Source organism: Tachysurus fulvidraco, chromosome 22 (genome assembly GCF_022655615.1).
Source record: "Tachysurus fulvidraco isolate hzauxx_2018 chromosome 22, HZAU_PFXX_2.0, whole genome shotgun sequence".
Taxonomy (NCBI): domain Eukaryota; kingdom Metazoa; phylum Chordata; class Actinopteri; order Siluriformes; family Bagridae; genus Tachysurus; species Tachysurus fulvidraco.
The window spans coordinates 18,134,498-18,152,526 of record NC_062539.1 but is presented as its reverse complement, the minus strand read 5'-3'; the positions used below and the strand labels follow the sequence as shown (position 1 = coordinate 18,152,526).

Below are 18,029 nucleotides of genomic sequence, written 5' to 3'. Positions count from 1 at the left end.
CATTTCAGTATCAGATTTTTACTGCTGATTAAATTATCGATATTAATTATTAAAAATTTGCCATCCAGTGTTTTGTGAAGGGAATAAAATCACTTCTATGGATATTTTTCAATTTATTAAAATTCAGCAAAGTCACTGAAAACAGATTCTTACACTAAATAACTACTATATTAAATAGCCACGACAAAGGACTAATCGTCACTAATTTTATTTTACAATCAGAGAAAAATGCAGGCTTTCCTTTACAGGCTGCCGCTTCGAAAAGTGAGGCGCTGAGCACACAGCTAACAGTCAATAATGGAAAGCAATTAAAAAGAAAAATGAAAAAAAAAAAAAAAAAAAAAAAAAAACAAAAACCCAAAAAAACACTGGTACAAAAGCATTTCACCTTTCTCCTCTTCTATAAAAACAAGATTTTAACAGTTCTGAAAAGCTGATTCTCAGCGCACGCTGTGGCTCGCTCAATAGAAAGACTTTCGATATTAACTGCACACATGTAGGACGATGAACAAAGAAGTTGTGGCGGTGCTGAGCTTGTGATGATGGCCGGTTTTCAATTTGCGTGCTGCGCAGTGGAGAAGCACAGCTTTAGTGTGTAGGGGTATGGACCATCTAGAAGAGGAAAACAGGAACATTAAGTATAGTAGGTTAGAACAGTAACTAGAGTATTCAGATTTGTCTGTCAGTTCACCAGCATTAATAATAAACAACTCAAACACTCACTAGGGTTCTTCATTTGGTAATGGTTCATCATGGCTAGGGCTTCCATGGCATCATTAACAGATTCCCACTCTAGAAGCCCTGAAGAGCTTCTCTCAGATGAAGCACCACCTGCAATAAAAAGGAATCATTAGCACTAATAAAATCTCTTATTACGTCTCAACCACATGGTTCAAGTCCATCTGGATACTAAACCCTGAACTGCTGATAATTGTTATTAATGACTCATACATTATGCTTCAAATCTTTAAAATCCAATTTATATTTATACACTTCACTTTGCATGAACATGGGAACGTCATGTCGCAACACATCGTCGGAGCTCCGACGGTCAAAATCTAATCACAAATCTCTCTCTAAACCTTCACCACAAACAAACACGGCCTCAGGAGATAAGTCCAAAGCGTCAGTCACCTTTTGCTGCAAACAATTTTATACTAGATGGACTCTTCAATCCAAGTTCATCACAGATCTGAAAACAGAAGAAACAGATGCTGATGAATCCCAGGTTAACTAAACACAACATTATTCTGCAGCTCAGACTATTAAACTGACCTCAGAGAAGACTTCGACCGAGGCTTCTGGAGCAGCATTGAAGAAGTGCAGGACGTTGCTGGGATGCTGGATGCGGTTCTTGGCCGCCTGTTCTGGGGAGGAAAAGCGATTGTTCCGACTGCCGTGGAAGTCTTTAAAGCTGCTGGTGCTGTCCTCTAGCTCATATGACTGACCAGGCATGATGGCCTGCTGCTTAGACACACTGCAAGAATGAAGAGAGTCTCATGTTGATCCAAATCCTCCACATTTGTAGTCATTTAAATTTATATAGAAATATAATACATTAAAAACTAGCCAAAAAATGACTGTCGGAAAAAAACGATGTTCAGCAAACGTGTTGAACAAAATTTGTAAAAAGATGTCTGTGGTTTTACTCTCACCGGTTCCTGACTTTTCAGACACCCCATAAGTTAACAGCGCTGATAGTTTTAAATAAAAGATGCTATTCACACAGACCACACTGGAAACACTGCCACATCATGTGAGACATGAACAATCCCAATACTTGCCAGACATTAAGTTTCTGGTTGAACAGGAAATAGTTGTTTAGATGACAAATGGCCCGGTCTACAGCATAGCAGTCTCCCATTTCCACCATGGCAGCACCTGGTTTGCTCTTCATGAATTTCACCTGGATATCATCATAAATAAAATCATCAACTGTTTCTACTCCTTAAACCTTAGATGTTCAAAAGAACAGGTAAGAATGCTCTGCTTACCCTCTCAACGTTTCCATAGAGACAGAAGATGTTGAACACCCTGTCTGCATTTATTTTGGATGGCTCCAGACCGTAGACCATCATGACTGGTGACTCTGCATGAGCACTGTATTCCCCTGGGGGTGGTGGAGGTGGGGCTCCGTACTGGCCGCCGTAGCGCTGACTGGCCCCGCCCCTCCGTGGGCCTCCCATAGATGGGCCCACACGGCGTCCATCGTAACCGCCGTAACTCTCGTCCTGGTACCCGTATCCACCTGGTGAGCGGACATATAAACAATGACGGTTGGAATTTCCCGTTCACACATCATTGCAAATCTGAATGACTCAACACAGCACCGTCTAACTGCCACTGTGGATCTATGCACCCGAATTAAACAAGCACAATCACTCCCCATTTTTGTGAGCGAATGTGTTGGGTGTCCACCAGGAGCCTTACCGTACTCTGTAGGGTGGTGTCCCAGCAGAGCCGGCTGCCTCTGGCGCTTGTTGGAGTGGCCATTCATATCTGAGAGGCAAGAGAGGGAAGGAGGCCATGAAAGGGAAAAGAAGAATACAGTGACAGGGAGAAAGGGCGGAAGATGAATTTGCAAAAAAATTTAAATTATATGTAGCTTAAAGTCCAATTGGATAAGGAAGGATTGGAGACCAGAAATAGACGGCAGAGAGCTACATGAAAAACTGAACATACAATTAGATAAGAGATAAGAGAGAAGCCCTAGACAATGTGAACCAGCACCAATATGTGTGATGTCCTGTTTATCCGTTATGTTCGAGCAACTTAGCCATCAACAGCCAAATAAACAATGATTTCAAAAAGATATGGTTTATATACTGAGAGGGAAAAGAGGAAGGATAAAAATAAAATCCTGGGATTCACACACACCTTGTTCGCCCTCATCGCCATCAGCGTCTGCACCTGTTCAGGTACAAACATTGCAAACATCAATCTCAAACTTGGGTTGGTTTGTTTTTTTTTTTTTGGCATTTGCTTCAACGCAATTCAACAATTCTTTAAGCAAGGGGCTTAACTAAGGGGCTTAAGTGTCACATGCCCTGAACATTGTACAAGAAGAATATAGCAGTACTATTGATGCAGCACAGCAACACGAAACTGGAGTCCACTGGATAAACAGGCAAATGTAGATGATCGGAGAGGGAAAGCGATAGCAAGTTTAGTACATATCATTTTGTCAGGAAAAAAATAAAATAAAATAAAACAAAAAAAAAAAAACCATCAAGGCATCACTCCAAGACAACACAAGCTTGGGGATACTTACAGCTCCAACTCAAGGGGAGGGGTAGAAGGGTGACGCAGGTGACACGTGGTCAATAAGCCAAAGGTGGGATCCTCCTCTTCTCTGCCATTAGAAAGTTAAAATTCACGTTTCCGTTTTTTTCTCTCGTCCCGACTCGGTTTACTTTTAAAAGACTCTAGTGGCTGTCCTCTTCGTCCGAGACCAAAGCGCCGCCGTGGCTCGTCCGTATTCTTCCAGGAGTCCATATTTTTATTTAAACATATTGTCCGTGTCATCGCACACAGCTGCGGCCTGGTGGATTTTTGCACATTTCAGATTCCCACTAGACAAAATGCAAAACCTGCATCATATTGGAAGGTGTTACAAAGTAGGTCATAAGACTAAAAATAGAAAAGGAAAAAAAAAAAGAAAGAAAAAACACACATTGAGAGGTAAAATGGTTAGGGAGAAATAGAGGTGGAAGGTATGCTGGACAACTAGTACTCCTATCCTGTCCTGTGTGGGTGAGACCTCTTCCTCATACTGTCGGGTGGCATTTCTTGAAGAACTCAGAGCTATAATCAGTAAGTCGGCACGGACGCTTTATGTGGTATGTCAAGGGTGAGGAACAGGGAACAAAACACACAACCATAGGCGAGTAGGGTTCAGAGAAGGTGTTTTTGTTTCTTGAATGAATTTGTCCTGTGTGCAGAGACTGTGTTTTTTTTTTGTCTGTTTGGAACGTGTGTTTCCCCCCCTGAAGATTCCTTTATCAGCAGTTGGTGGTGGTGTTGGTGGTGCTGTGTCACAGTGGGGTGGTGGTGGTGGTGATGGTACTCTTTCAGTGGCACGTGTATTATTGTTCTAATAATCAGAATGTGTGTCATGCCGTAGGGTGGCGCGTCTTCGTGGCTGTGGTGGTTCAGGAGGGGTGTAAAATGTGTAGAATCTCTTGTGTGTCAGAATGCATGGTTTCTCTATCATGCTTATTGCTTCCCTCTGGTTGTTGAAGGAGAAAGTGCTCTTGCAGATGTAGCTGAGAAAACTGAAATATCTTCCATGTATGCAAAAAAAAAAAAAAAAAGGTACTCTTCATCATCCAAGTGTGTTGCTGCGGCTGATGTTTTCAAGCAGTTTACTTTTTTTGTTTCAGCATAGATGTGGAGGAGCAACTGGCCCATAAGCAGGCAAATTAACCGCTGATAACTTTTTACTGACGACTGTGTGAAATGCACTTCTGCTGAAAACCTTCTAAGGAGCTATAATGAGGTAAAATACAGCAGGCAAAATAAATAAAATAAATAAAAACACACAGCATTTCAGCACATTCACCTTAAGGTTCCAGAACATTTTAAGGAACAAAAAGGTGAAACCATCCATCTGCAATAAGCTCTACACAATTCCTGCTGAACATTTGTACTGCACTGCGCGGCTGGTGAAGCTTATGTAACATAACAGAAGTGACATTACACAAGGGACTGACGTTTCCAGTAGCACCGTACTAGTCTACACAAAACCCCCTTACGTTTATATACAGTTATCTGATACACAGACAGACTCCGGGACAAATTAAGATGGAAGGTTAACGCATTGTAAGAGGATTATTCTAACTATGGTTCACGTGACACCTTCATTTCCCTGAAACTAACAATTGGCCTTGATTCACCTGGGGATTCACCAGAGTGCCTGAAATGGTCTTCAAAATGGTCCTAGATTGGAAAGATGCTTTTTTGTGTGTGAAGTGGCCAAAACAGTAAATACTTTATCATTGGGAAACCTTTTCCCTCAGCGATGCATACTCAGTGGTCCAGTTGCTCCTTTCGACCTTGCTTTGTTAAGAAAAGGAGCTAAACAATATTCTGAGAAGCTGTTGTACATTTTAGAAACAAGGTCACCAAAAAAAAAAAAAAAAAAAAAAAAAAAAAAAAAAAAAAAAAAAAAAATAAACACACACTTTCCTACCTGCCGTGCCTCAGCGTCAGCACAAACCTGTGTTAGGCTGCACAATTAAGCATCAGAGCTCGTGAAGACTAACACGACCCACTCCCACCCTCTTAGCTAATCTCCACAGTGGCAGTGACGGTGCTGAATTGTGTCAGAATACAAAGACGTCCTGACGCTCACGTTACCTTGGCTGCCCAGGTTTGGATTGGTGTAGTCCCACGTGTCCTGGTCGTTCTTGAACACGTTGAGGCGTGTTGGCTGTGAGGAGGAGAACGCGTCATTAGATATGTTTCCAAACAGAGAAAACATATTTGGAAACGGTGAAGAAACTGAAGGTACAAATCGATCTATTTTCACTGGTGGGGGAAACAAAACTTTGTTCATACACAAGTGTGACGTGTTTCCACGTGACAGATCTCCACATACCTTGGCATACTCGATCTTGAGTGTGCAGCAGCCTGAATATATATCGGCACCGTTGAGAGAGGCTTTGGCCCGCTGTGCACTCTGGACCGAATCAAATGTGGGAATAATTAAGGAAAAAACGTGCATTCTATCAAAGACACAACCGCTAATCAACAAGCCGTTACAAGTCAGAATCATCCGTTCATTTATCTTCAGACACCACTCGGTCAAGGCCGACGGATACAGAGCTAATCCAGGAGACACCAGGCATGACACAGAAGCACACACTATATGGGTCACCAGTCCATGCAGTAACATGTGCACACTTACTCAGAGCGAGGCTGTTCAATACACGCCATTCAGTCCATTCCAAACCTTTAGGGAGAACATGAGAAAGTCTGCAGAGACAGAAACTAAAATCCAGATTCAAAACAGGGACCCTGGGTCCGTAAAGCAACAGAATCCTGAGCCGTGTAATTCACAGGTTGTGTGTGATCGACCCAGTGGATCTTCTCCAACACAGCTTTGCTTGTTGAGAGCAGAACTGAAACACGATCAAAAGCAGTAAAGGATATTCTACCATGGCCTGGACACCATTTTTCCTGAAGATGACAATTCTTTGAACAGGACCACAATTGTTGCAGATGGTATACAGCACGTCCTACAGGATAAGAAATAAATAGATTTTTTTAAATATATGAATATATTATTATACTTAATATAATGTATATTAAGGGTGAATTTGTGGCTGAGATTCTGTATGTATGTGTAAATCACAGCCATTTATTTCATCCTTTAATTTTTAATGTACAAATACTGATGTGAGGGAGGTGCAGAGTGCTGGGGAGTGATGATATTACCGTGGTGATAGGATAAATGGGGTTCATGATTGTCAATAATAAAACATTATTAACGCTGCGAGAGTCGTCAGAGTCGCCGGGCCGGGAGATCTTCTGACTGGTGGAGTAATTAACATAAGCAGGATTTCCAGCGATGTAGATCTGGTTGTCGTTGGCATACGTTACGGCGTTGGAAGAGCCGGTCATGTCCTCGTATTCGACGAGGGCTTGGCGCTTTTTGGGCATCAGCACCACGTAACTGTAAAAACAGGAAGGAATCTTATATATATTTTTTCAAAAATACCACAGGTGATGCAGTTTAAGGGAAAAATTCATTCAAAAGGCAATCGAAGAATTTTCCCAAAAAATAATGCCACGAAATTAGAAACCAAAGAGTGCAGAAGGTGGGTGTAGAGAGGGATTTAGGGGATCGTGGACAATTCTGTACATCTACAGGCACACGACACTAAGCTGAGCAGACGTTATAACGCAGCGCTGGAGTTTTGCTAAATACTTTTAAACCACTGCCACTGAAAATTCTGAATTTTTAATGCTGTAACATAAAACGTATTAAATGATGTTACCTTAGATATTTCTGCTCTTAGTCTTTAAAAAAGAAGGAGTAATTAACAGTAGAAGGCTCATTTTGGAAGCAGACACGGCGACACGGACAAACCTGGCCAATAAAAAGCAGCCGTGTCGGCGGTGAATGAGGCACAAACACAGCAGAGACGTGCCAGTTATTGTGTTGGTTGGTTTTGGCAAGTTAAACAATGACTAGCGATGGAGATGGCAGCGGCACAATTGCTGTTTTCTATTTGCACATGAATGCGATTGTTCTGCTGCTTTCACCACCACAAGCAAACGAACAAACTACAAACCCGGATCATGAAACCCGGACTGAATAACATTTGGGCCGGTTGCAGCCGGGGTGTGTGTGTGCCTCAGGATAACAGACAGAACGGTTAGGAGTTTTATTTGGAAGCTTGTGCACACAGCAATGTATAAACTGCAGCCATCTTTCTCGTTCAAAATGCAGCTTAAACACAGATGAGTTAACAAAGACATTGTGCGAGTGCAGTTCTGTCATTTGCAGCGCATTTAAAGTGGCATAAATGACGGCACCAAAATACAAGAACACCGGGGATTCGATCGTCCCAGAGAAATTCGCAGGCATTCACTTTTATAAAGAGGGGCTAAGACAAGGTTATAACTGCTGCAGATGCAGGTTTGCAGCTTAAGGCACACCCAGGACCTAAAAAGCCTACACACCCTGGTGGTAAAAACAGCACGTAAACTAAATAAAACCAAGATAAATCATGTTAGTCGTTTTACCTCCATCAAAGAAAAATCAGTCAGAAACATTTTAGGGTAAAACAAAAAAGGGTCACAATAACTTTAATAACTGGGGATGTGGCTGTCCTCACAATGAACCAATCACAGTCATGTTTAAAAGTAATCATCGTACTGCTGTCAGTAATTAAATGATTGTGATTAATGACAAATAAATATCCATAAGTTTGTCTGTTTCAGTGGGATTGTTTTCACATCATATCGGTTTCATCAGGAGAAGGATGTAAAAGTTATTCTGAAATGCAGAAGCATCACAGGCAGATTTAGCTTTCAGAGGATACAGTAGCTTATAAGCAGCACAAACCTGATGGTTCCAAATTCCTGCAGTGCTTCAACAATGTCTGCTTCCAAAACTCCATCCACTAACCCTCTTATGTGGACCACAAGGGATGGGAGAGGTTTGCGAGGGTCATCGTAGCCCTCCTGTAATAGACAGTGATCATACAGATTAACAATATAGGGATGAATAGGCTCGAGTCTTTATGTCCTTAAGTCACATCTTAACTGTCTGAAGTCATTGAAATCATTCTGGGTGATTATTAATAACAGTGAGTGGGTGATAACTACATTAAATGGCTGTTTAACCGGTTACATCGCACTGATTAGACGTTTTGATGCAAAGTTAAAACCCCAAACAGTTTCCTGCTTCCTTTACGAACTGTGTATGAACTCCCTCCTTTAGGGCACTTATTCAACAGCCCTGATCCTGGAGTAACCCCGTCCTGCACTTTTAATGTTAACTAGTGAGCAATATAACAATCCTTTCAGGTTCTAGGAACCTGTGTTAAGCCAGAGGAAGGATACAGAACAGGGGGTTCTGCAGGAGCACGTTGGGGAACCTGTGCTTTAGGGAGAGAGCTGTGTGTATATGTGTGTGTGTATGAGTATACATGTGTGTGGGGTGTGAGTATATATGTATGTGGAATGTGTGTGTGTGATAGTGTGTATATATATATGTGTGTGTGTGTGTGTGTGTGTGAAAGTGTGTGTGTTTAATGTCCCAGATCTCTCAGGCCATCCAGTAATAAAGTTATACATCTAAACGTCTCTTTATTATCTTTATCCAGCAAAACTGTATAGGCCGTGTGTGTGTGTGTGTGTGTGTGTGGCCTCCTGAGGCGTCGTTACTCCACGCGACTTCTGCTAACTTGCTAGCTAGCTACATTCATTCATGCTAACTAGCTAGTGGCCAAAGCTAACTAACTAACTAGCGTTGTGTCCTGTTCCTGCAGCATCAGGGACAAGTTTATCATCCCGTGTCATGTGTTTATATACATATGTGTTTATATGTGCACTAAAACACAGTCCGCTGGAAACAGAGGAAACAAAGACGTGAAGCTAAGCGCATGAAGCTAACAGCTAGCGCGCGCGAGGACGCACAGAAATCTCCAGAAAAGTGTCCGATGTCCCTCAGACATGAGAGTTACTTACAGCCGCCATTCCTCCCTCGTTGTCGGTTTTCTGACGCTTCGTCGCTCTGCCTCCCTCGCTGTAATAGCGGGCCGTTTGTGTAGCCATATTGTCCCGTTAGCTTTCTTTTTTTCCCCCCCAACGTACCAAATGAAAATGGACGAGAAAAAAATACGAGACTGTGCGCCCGCCTTCTGAGCGCTCCCATTGGTCAGAACATCACAGCGCTCGACCAATGAGAAACGTACAACAGTGCTCAAACCTTCTATGATTGGACAGCTATGTTCTTTTAGTTTTTAATTATAATTATTATTAATAATAATCAGTTATAATTATTATTATTATTATGTGGAAACATAGTTTATATAATATAGATGTGAATAAAAAAGACTAATATTTAAGAGTTCCCCACTACTACACATTACTCAGCATCACTAAAGCTACATGTGTAAATATGGAGACTTCACTATCTATGTTCAATGCTTATTGCTGTCAAGGGAAGCAGGTTAACTGTAACTGCATGAAGATATATGGGTTGTGTGTTACATATTATATATACATACACACACACAATGCGATTACATAAAGTTTCACAAAGTCTGTAAATGTTCTCTTTAAACGTTCAGCCTTCATGTCATGCTATAACTCTTTATTTTTGTTCATTTCCAGTGTAAACTTACAGGCAAATCAGAAAACTTAGTACACTTATTTTAGGAGAATTTCTTTCGAATTTATATGTAAAGCAAAAATATACAATTTATAATTAAAAAGAGAAAATAATTATAGAATTATAATATTTATGATAATCATCATTTTAAGGTAAACAGACATTAGAGTTAATACATTTCAGATAAACATAACCGAACAGATTTTATAATTTTATAAGATTAATGTGAAGAAAAACAGGGCAAAGAAAGCCAAAAAAAAAGTGATTTGGGTTTAGGGTTTCTTCTCCACTCGAACTTCATCTGGTGATGTGGGGCTTTTTTTCAGGCTGGGGGACCTGGAATGGCTGGAACACAGAGAAAGAGGCCTTCAGTAAGGAGAATATAAATCCATCACTAAAAGAATTATCCATGAACTTTGCACAGCTTCAACCATATTCCTCCCGGATGGCTCATAATCCACAGCTTGACCTCTTTCAGTGCTGCTTGAGAACTATAGAGAAAGTTAAATCTACACATAACACAACATAACATCAAGAGCTACAAATACACTGCTACTGAAAGCTTTTAGCTTCTTGTTTAAATGTCACATAACGGTGAATGTTAACGACCTCAAGAGCAGCTGAGCACTAAAAACAAAATTAAAGAAATACTCCAGAATATTTCCGCATCTGTTGTGTACGTGTAATGACCAGTGATACTTACACATTTCTCTAAAATGCTTTCCATAAACATGGACCATATAATTAGGTGTGGATCAATCTGGGTGACTGAAACAACTGAAACTGTCTTAGTAAATGAGTTTTACTTATTTTTTAAATTTTGTACTTCGACAAGCAGAAAGAGACTTTTAATTTTTTAATGAACGTTATATTTCTAAACTTATATTACACTTATGTTTCATTTTACTTACACTGTAAACTTCTGTGTACACATTTAAACTATTTCTTGCGATTTTTAAAAACTATATCTATATTATATCCAGCCATCTACACACACACTCACACATACATACACACAAGTCTTAGGCACATGCAGAGAAATGCACTAACCAGTAATCAACAAAGTTTAAAAAAAACAAAAAACAAACCCCTGTCAGACTTTCCTGTAACATTTAATTTTGATTGTAATGTATTGGGGAGATAAAATGTGTACAATTTGTAATTTTGGATCAATAACGTATAATTATTACTTATAATTGACTATATAAAATAAAAGATGATCTGGATGATGAACTTGGCTCATTTCCTTTTTGTTTGTATTTAACTAGACAGTTAAAAATGATACGATATATACATTATTATTAGCTACCATACAGTATTTACACGTCAGTTTGGTTTCCAGGCAACCGAAAACGAACGTGGGCTTTTAACTACGACGAGATCACTAATTAATTATCATTTATCCACCACAGTTCTTTAGACATGATGAATATTTACCCAAGATCTCAGCAGAGTGTAATATTAACACTACGATAATTAAAAGTCAATCTGATTACTGAGGCTTTTTTTGTGTTGCGAGACCAGAACCCCATGAAGAATTTATGAATGTGTACCATTTACTAATGAAATACACCATCTGTCCTTATTATAAGCACATTCTGGATATGGGGAGTTACAGGGAAATGTGTTCGACACTACAGATGATGTGTATAGAGACAAACGCTGGAGTATTTCTTTAAAGTGATGAATAGCTTGAAGATAACTGCTGCTGACTGCAACGGGTTCGAGACTGCTTCACCTAATGATGGACCATTTTAGAACCCAAGAGTGCCACCATCTCACATGAGCCATCTACATCACATCTAAATCCATTATTTAACAGTACCACGTTATCCAGAAATTACTGTCAAAATCTCACCTAATCCAGGATTAGACTGAACACACACTCTCTCTCTCTCTCTCTCTCTCTCACACACACACACACACACACACACTCTCTTTTTCTCTCGTCACACACACACACACACACACACACACACACACACACACACACACACACACACACACACACACACACACACACACACACACACACACTCTCTCTCTCTCTCTCTCTCTCTCTCTCTCACACCCCCATGTGTGTTTCCCTTACACTCATTCAATAACACAGATGCACACACTCACTCTCACAGGGGTGTTAATCATCACATGCTCTGGTCACGTTCAGCAGTAAGTAAATGTTTACAGAGAATCTGGCTTTATGAGAACCAGGGCTCATATCAAGAAGGACAGTAACTCTTGGGTTGGTTACCTTTGCAGACAGTGGCGGAAACAACATACAGAGAAGCGACGGATGCTAGAACTCGAAGACACACGCGCAGAAGTCTTGAAGACTGATCTCTCGTCTCTCTCTTTCTCTCACACACCCTTCTCAGAAGCTAAGCATGAAGCCAGAGCTTTGAAGGAAAAAAAAAGAAAGGGGGAGCCCAAAACTCTCAGCCCAGCATTTCTGGTCTGCAGTAGTAGTGCATAGGATGGGATGGGAGTGGGGAGGGTGGAACAACTGTTTGAGTACGCACAGGATGCCCTTGGACGATCTCTTTAAAGCAGCGCGGCAGGAGGCTGATCTCAGGTAAGCTCTTTTGTCACCCTCCCGGAGGACGTTTAACATGGCAAGGACGAGCCCTGGTCACTGCCATCCACTCCCACACTCTTTAAGAAAACAGAACAGCCTGCAGCAATTGGTCACCGGAGTCTGATCGAGACAGATTTGTGCTTGCTTTCTTTTTTTTGGCGGGTGATCTCGTTCACTCTTTGTAGCTAATCAACTGGATCTGAGGGAGAAGAGAGATGAGAAGATTCCTCACATCTTAACCCCCCCGTCCCTCCCTCCCTTCAACACAATCCTGACTCTGGGAGTCTTTCATAAAATATGTGTGCGAGTTGTCTCTAATATCTTAACTACGACCTGACCAAGATCGTCTAGACTAGGTGACCTTGAAAATAAGACCTATGTTAGAAATTGAAATACGGCATGGGACTGGAGGGCTGGAGGGCTGATGCCCCGTCGTTCATTTTTGGAGTGACTTAGATAAAATCCCTCTCTACTGCGTCTAATTTATCTGCTCCTGCTTCATCCATCCGTCTCCATCACCAATCCGTCCATCCGCGGTTGGAGAGACTGCGTTGTCAGACTAAAAGGTCTTACCTCTGGTGGAAGCTGTGCTTACAGGACAAACTATAAAATATATAGTATACTATTTGTAACTAACCTAGAGATACTATTATGTCTGACTATGATCAACAGGTTTATCTAAGCTGACTTGAGTCATAAACATGAGAGTTAAGTCTGGCCTTGAAGATATTCTATTTCACATCATTTAATTTCCTAGACAAAAACATGCTTTTAGATAATTGATCAGAAAATCACAAGGTTAGGGCAGTTTTATAAAAGCAGATAAGATATGGTAGGAGACCAGGAACTTACCTGCGTCTCTTCAGGCTGCGAGAGCGGGACCTGGATCTGGAGCGAGAGCGCGAGGCAGATCCAGATCGAGAGCGAGACCAAGAGCGACTGAAAAAAAAGCAGAAATCACACGTCATACTTGTGATCTAGGATCATCAAAAGCAGAAAGAGAAATAATAATTAAAGCCTGCTGCCATACCTCCGAACAGGAGTCCTAGATTTTGAGCGAGCTGGAGTGCCAGACCTTGATGGTTTTGAAAGAAAAGAAAAAAAAACACTGTATATTACTTAATTATTTATTTATATTCTTCAGCAAAAACAAATTAAGAAACACTTAATGGGCGTTATAGCCACTGTGATCTTATACATTTCTAACCACATACCTGCTCCTGCGCTTTCCGTAAGATGGAGATCGGTGCTTCCTAAGAGACAGAGAAAGAATTTGTAAACGTGTTGAAGTGCTTATATATTACTTTTCCGTTGGCATTTTGCCTGACTTCACCCACTAATGTGCTATGCTCACACAGACTGGAACAACAACCTGAAAAGTTTTTTGTTAACCTAGAAATGTTGTTTCTATTGCTTCTAGTGAAGTACTGAAGTGACGTACGGTGACCCAGACTCAGAATTTGTTCTCTGCATTTAACCCATCCAATGTGCACACACACAGCAGTGAACACACACACACACACAGCAGTGAACACACACACACAAACACAGCAGTGAACACACACACCGTGAACACACACCCGGAGCAGTGGGCAGCCATTTATGCTGCGGTGCCCGGGGAGCCCGGTCCGGTGCCTTGCTCAAGGGCACCTCAGTCGTGGTATTGCCGGCTCGAGACTTGAACCCACAACCTTAGAGTTAGGAGTCAGACTCTCTAACCATTAGGCCACGAATTCCCCCCAACTTCTAATGTACATAATATAATATAATATATGTCATATCTAATCGAGTGGCTTCCCAAGTCTGCATGAGTTTGGTCTTCTCCTAACTTTCAATAACTGGGAGTTGGTTGAGTACATTTACATCTTTACACAGTTTTGATGGTTTTCTTAATCTATTTAAAATCTCTTCCTTTTTACGAGTCCGTATTTGTAGCTTTGATAATAACTGCCTTCACTTTACATCACCAGAGCCTATAAGTGAAAGGTTCTGTAAAGTATGTTGTATAATGATTATAACAATCATACTGCAGTTATTTTAAGGTAATTAAATGTTTTTTTTAGTTTCAGTTCTAGATCATGCAGATGTTTCAGAATTAGAATGTTTTTAGAATTATTCTAAACTATACATGAACCTATTGAGTAAACTGCACTCAGTTTGAATGCTATGAATAATAATAAAATGATAAATTCCAACCGGTTATTGCTGCGGCTTCGGGATCTTGAGCGGTGGCGGCGACTCCTCGACCTGGAGCGAGAGCGAGACCGAGATCTGTAAAGGAGAACAAAGATAATGCACTTCTTGGTTCACAATTCATATCACCTCATTAAATGGGAATTTATTGGCAAATAAAATGATTAAAGACACAGAGTTTGGTATCAGGGGAAGGGGAGCGGAGCATAAATGTCGAATCGCTTTGCACCTGCTTCGACGTCCTCGCTTGCTGAAGCGATAGCAGTCATAGGCATAGTGTCCTCTGTCACCACACTGATAGCATCTATCATTTGGGTCAAACGGGCGGCGACTGGCTCGGCCATATCGGCTCTTCCTCGACATGCCAGTGGAAAGCTCCACACGAATCCGAGATCCGCACAGTAGCCTGATATTTAATGAGGAAGAAAAGACATGAGCCAGTGTCCATATTCTCTAGTGACAAAAGCAATCTCCAAGATACAGCAGTGTAAATGTAAATGTCCTACATGGCTCCTGAGGCAGATCTTCCCAATAAGGTTACGTAATAAGTTTCATGCAGGGTTTCATACGTGTCCAAAATGCTCATGATTAAATATACTTACTTTTCATCCATTCCTTTCACTGCATCCTCTGCATCTCGAGCATCTTCAAATTCCACAAATGCAAAACCAGGAGGGTTTCTGGCCACCCAAACGCTGCGCAAAGGGCCGTAGTACTCAAAAGCCCTTTCAATTTCTCCCTTAGCAGCTCCTTCTCCCAGATCTCCAACATACACCTTACACTCCAGGTTTCTGGAGGAACTGCGGGATGAGGAAGATGAGTAGTACGACATCTCTGCCCTTACCTGCTGAGAAAGAAAATACTCAGATCTGCAGTGTCAGAGTCTTAGCACAGGATTCCCCAGTTCCAGAAATGAAGGGCCAGTCAGAGTGCCAGTGAACGACTGACACCAGTTTTAACTCAGTGAGTATTGAGCTTCTGGGTGCTGCATGACTACAGAATCAGAATCAGAAAGAGCTTTATTGCCAGGTATGTTTTCACATACGAGGAATTTGTTTTAGTGACAGACATTTCCCAAACTGACCTTTAATTCCCTAAAAAATCCAGTTTGCATCTTATGCTAATCACCGCTTGTTTTAATGTACTCAGAGAAATCTAAATCTGAATTATTTTTTTTTTTTAAGAAAATATGCATCACTCAACCATATCAAAGAAATTGCAAAAGATTTTGTTGTCAAATGAAACCAAAGGGAACCATTTTTGGAATGAATAGTGAAAACATTACGTCTCCAAAACAACTCCATCCAACCGTGAAACATGGTGGTGGATGAATGGCGTTGTGGATGTTTGTCATACGCAAGTTCTGGGAAACGTGTCAAGGCTGATAGGTGGATGGACAGAGACACATATGGGAAGAGTTTGGACACGAACCTTGAGCTGGACAATACAGGATCTCTAGAAATGGGTTCTATTAAAGGTCACAGCTACCATACGGTGGCTTGTTCGGAACGAGGTCCATTGTCAGTTTAATGCTCACCTTCTACACTGCATTGTTGTGAACTGGGAAAACAAGTCCAGTTTAATCCCACAATGCTTTCAGACTCTAAACAACAGCTACAAATTAATTATAGTCTATTTCTTTACTTAGCACTAAAGAAGCTTTAATAACATAATAAACCATCTTTAATAGGTCTAACTTTTAAACGCAGGTCAATAAAACTGAGATGATGCACATTTATTTCTATACAACATTATTTTAGGAACCAAGTGAGCACAAGATGGCAAAAGGCCCAGAAACTGGAGCTGAGAAATGTTCAAATCATTAAGAACGATTAAATACACAGGTTATTTCTCACATACTTCTCTAAACCAGCCGTGTTTTTATCGAGCTGATTAAATTATCTTCGTTAATAAAGTTATATCGTAGTAACCGGTCGCTAGCTCGCTAATTAGCTACACTGCTAATATTACTATTTACTACAGTACTAGCTTACAGCTGGGATAAATGTGTTCACGTTATGTTGTTTATTTTACAGAAAATATACAGCTAGTTATCTGTTATATACAGCTAGTTATCTGTTATATACAGCTAGTTATCTGTTATATACAGCTAGTTATCTGTTATATACAGCTAGTTATCTGTTAATGTTAAAGCTTCTCTGTAACACTACCTAAGCTAATACGCAATGTAGGCTACAGCTAATTAGCATGCTAGCTAACACGACGCTAGTTATAAATAACTCTTACCTCTTTGACTCAGTTACTATGTCCGGGTTTTTAAGATGAATATTAAATGGTGGACACCAGAAACGATAAGGATTTTAGTTTTTCACCCCTAATGACTAGCATTAGCTAGATATGAAGAAGAAATGATGTGGCTGTAGCTTTCCCTCTGCAGTGGGAACAACAACAACAACAACAACAGCTGCTGCTGCTGCTTTGGGCTTCACACCAAGGAGAAGCACAGAGTTCATCACTGCACATAAACTCATTATTTATACTTAAGATAAGGTTTCTATGGTGGAATGAAATCAGCAATGAGTGTAGGATTATATAAGGATTATATTTATATGTTCAAAAGAGAATATTATTTATCTACACTATAGATTTGATGTCCTGGCAGTAACACAAGCTCAGAATCAAACCCCTGGAACAATCTGCAATAAACTGCCTCTGTTTAACGTACAGAGAGAGCAATTTATTATTATTATTATTATTATTATTATTATTATTATTATTATTATTATTATTATTATTATTATGACAGCTGTCCTTGTACCTGAATTAAATCTCCTACCTGGGTCGGGATTAAGAGATAAGATAGACCTTTATTCGTCCCACAATGGGGAAATTTCTTTGTTAAAGCAGCAAAGAGAAAGAAATGCAAATATATAAAAGAATAGAGACATAATATAATATAATATACAGTATATACACAAAAAAATGTATAAAAAGAGACCACGAGTAGTAGTTACATGATCAGACATATTGCACACAGGTAATATTGCACACTTTTCAAAAATTATTATAAATTATTATCTTATTTCAAGTAAAGGCAAATTGTTTAATGCTACAGCACACAAAGGCTTCCAATACGGTTGTGATCTTCCACCTTTGTGGCAACAGTTTGGGGAAAAACACATATTGATGAGGTCAGGTGTCCACATACTTTTGACAATATAGAGCATTTCATGCTGTTAACCATTTTCCAGATATAAAGTACAATAAGTATAAATAATGGAAACTTGAATATGGAATATGAACTGTCACAGCATTGTGGATGACCCCACACACCCCTCACACACTCTTCAGCCTCCTGCCATCTGGGAAAAGGCACCATGGTCCTGGAGGGACGTTATTTTTTTTCACTATGTACTGCATAATAATAATAATAATAATAATAATAATAATAAT

At 40.3% G+C, this 18,029-nt stretch overlaps 2 protein-coding genes across 5 annotated transcripts; both read right to left on the bottom strand.

Annotated features, from left to right (window-relative positions):
• Positions 1–192: 192 nt before the first annotated feature.
• hnrnpl2 (heterogeneous nuclear ribonucleoprotein L2) lies at positions 193–9,360 on the bottom strand. 2 transcript variants are annotated; one of them, XM_027162129.2, is made up of 14 exons: positions 9,202–9,360; positions 8,075–8,193; positions 6,439–6,676; positions 6,154–6,239; positions 5,600–5,696; positions 5,359–5,431; positions 2,878–2,910; positions 2,431–2,499; positions 1,995–2,248; positions 1,785–1,906; positions 1,276–1,477; positions 1,135–1,192; positions 724–831; positions 193–612 (listed from the first exon to the last, which is right to left on the bottom strand). In XM_027162129.2, exons 1-14 carry the CDS (start codon positions 9,286–9,288, stop codon positions 554–556), a joined length of 1,605 nt encoding a protein of 534 aa, XP_027017930.2. In that variant the 5' UTR covers positions 9,289–9,360; the 3' UTR covers positions 193–553. The 2 variants fall into 2 exon arrangements, with proteins under 2 accessions (XP_027017930.2, XP_027017931.2); XM_027162130.2 differs by lacking the exons at positions 2,431–2,499; positions 2,878–2,910.
• Positions 9,361–9,814: 454 nt separating this feature from the next.
• LOC113652852 (serine/arginine-rich splicing factor 7-like) lies at positions 9,815–17,052 on the bottom strand. Of its 3 annotated transcripts, XR_007139057.1 has the most exons (9): positions 16,863–17,051; positions 15,218–15,459; positions 14,845–15,021; positions 14,619–14,693; positions 13,637–13,675; positions 13,453–13,497; positions 13,275–13,361; positions 12,099–12,621; positions 10,119–10,192 (listed from the first exon to the last, which is right to left on the bottom strand). XR_007139057.1 is itself a non-coding variant. In XM_047806049.1 (8 exons), exons 2-8 carry the CDS (start codon positions 15,445–15,447, stop codon positions 10,120–10,122), a joined length of 726 nt encoding a protein of 241 aa, XP_047662005.1. In that variant the 5' UTR covers positions 15,448–15,462; positions 16,863–17,052; the 3' UTR covers positions 9,815–10,119. The 3 variants fall into 3 exon arrangements, 2 of the variants coding, with proteins under 2 accessions (XP_047662005.1, XP_047662004.1); XM_047806049.1 differs by lacking the exon at positions 12,099–12,621 and having other exon boundaries at positions 9,815–10,192; positions 15,218–15,462; positions 16,863–17,052; XM_047806048.1 differs by lacking the exon at positions 12,099–12,621 and having other exon boundaries at positions 9,815–10,192.
• Between the last annotated feature and the right edge of the window lie 977 nt (positions 17,053–18,029).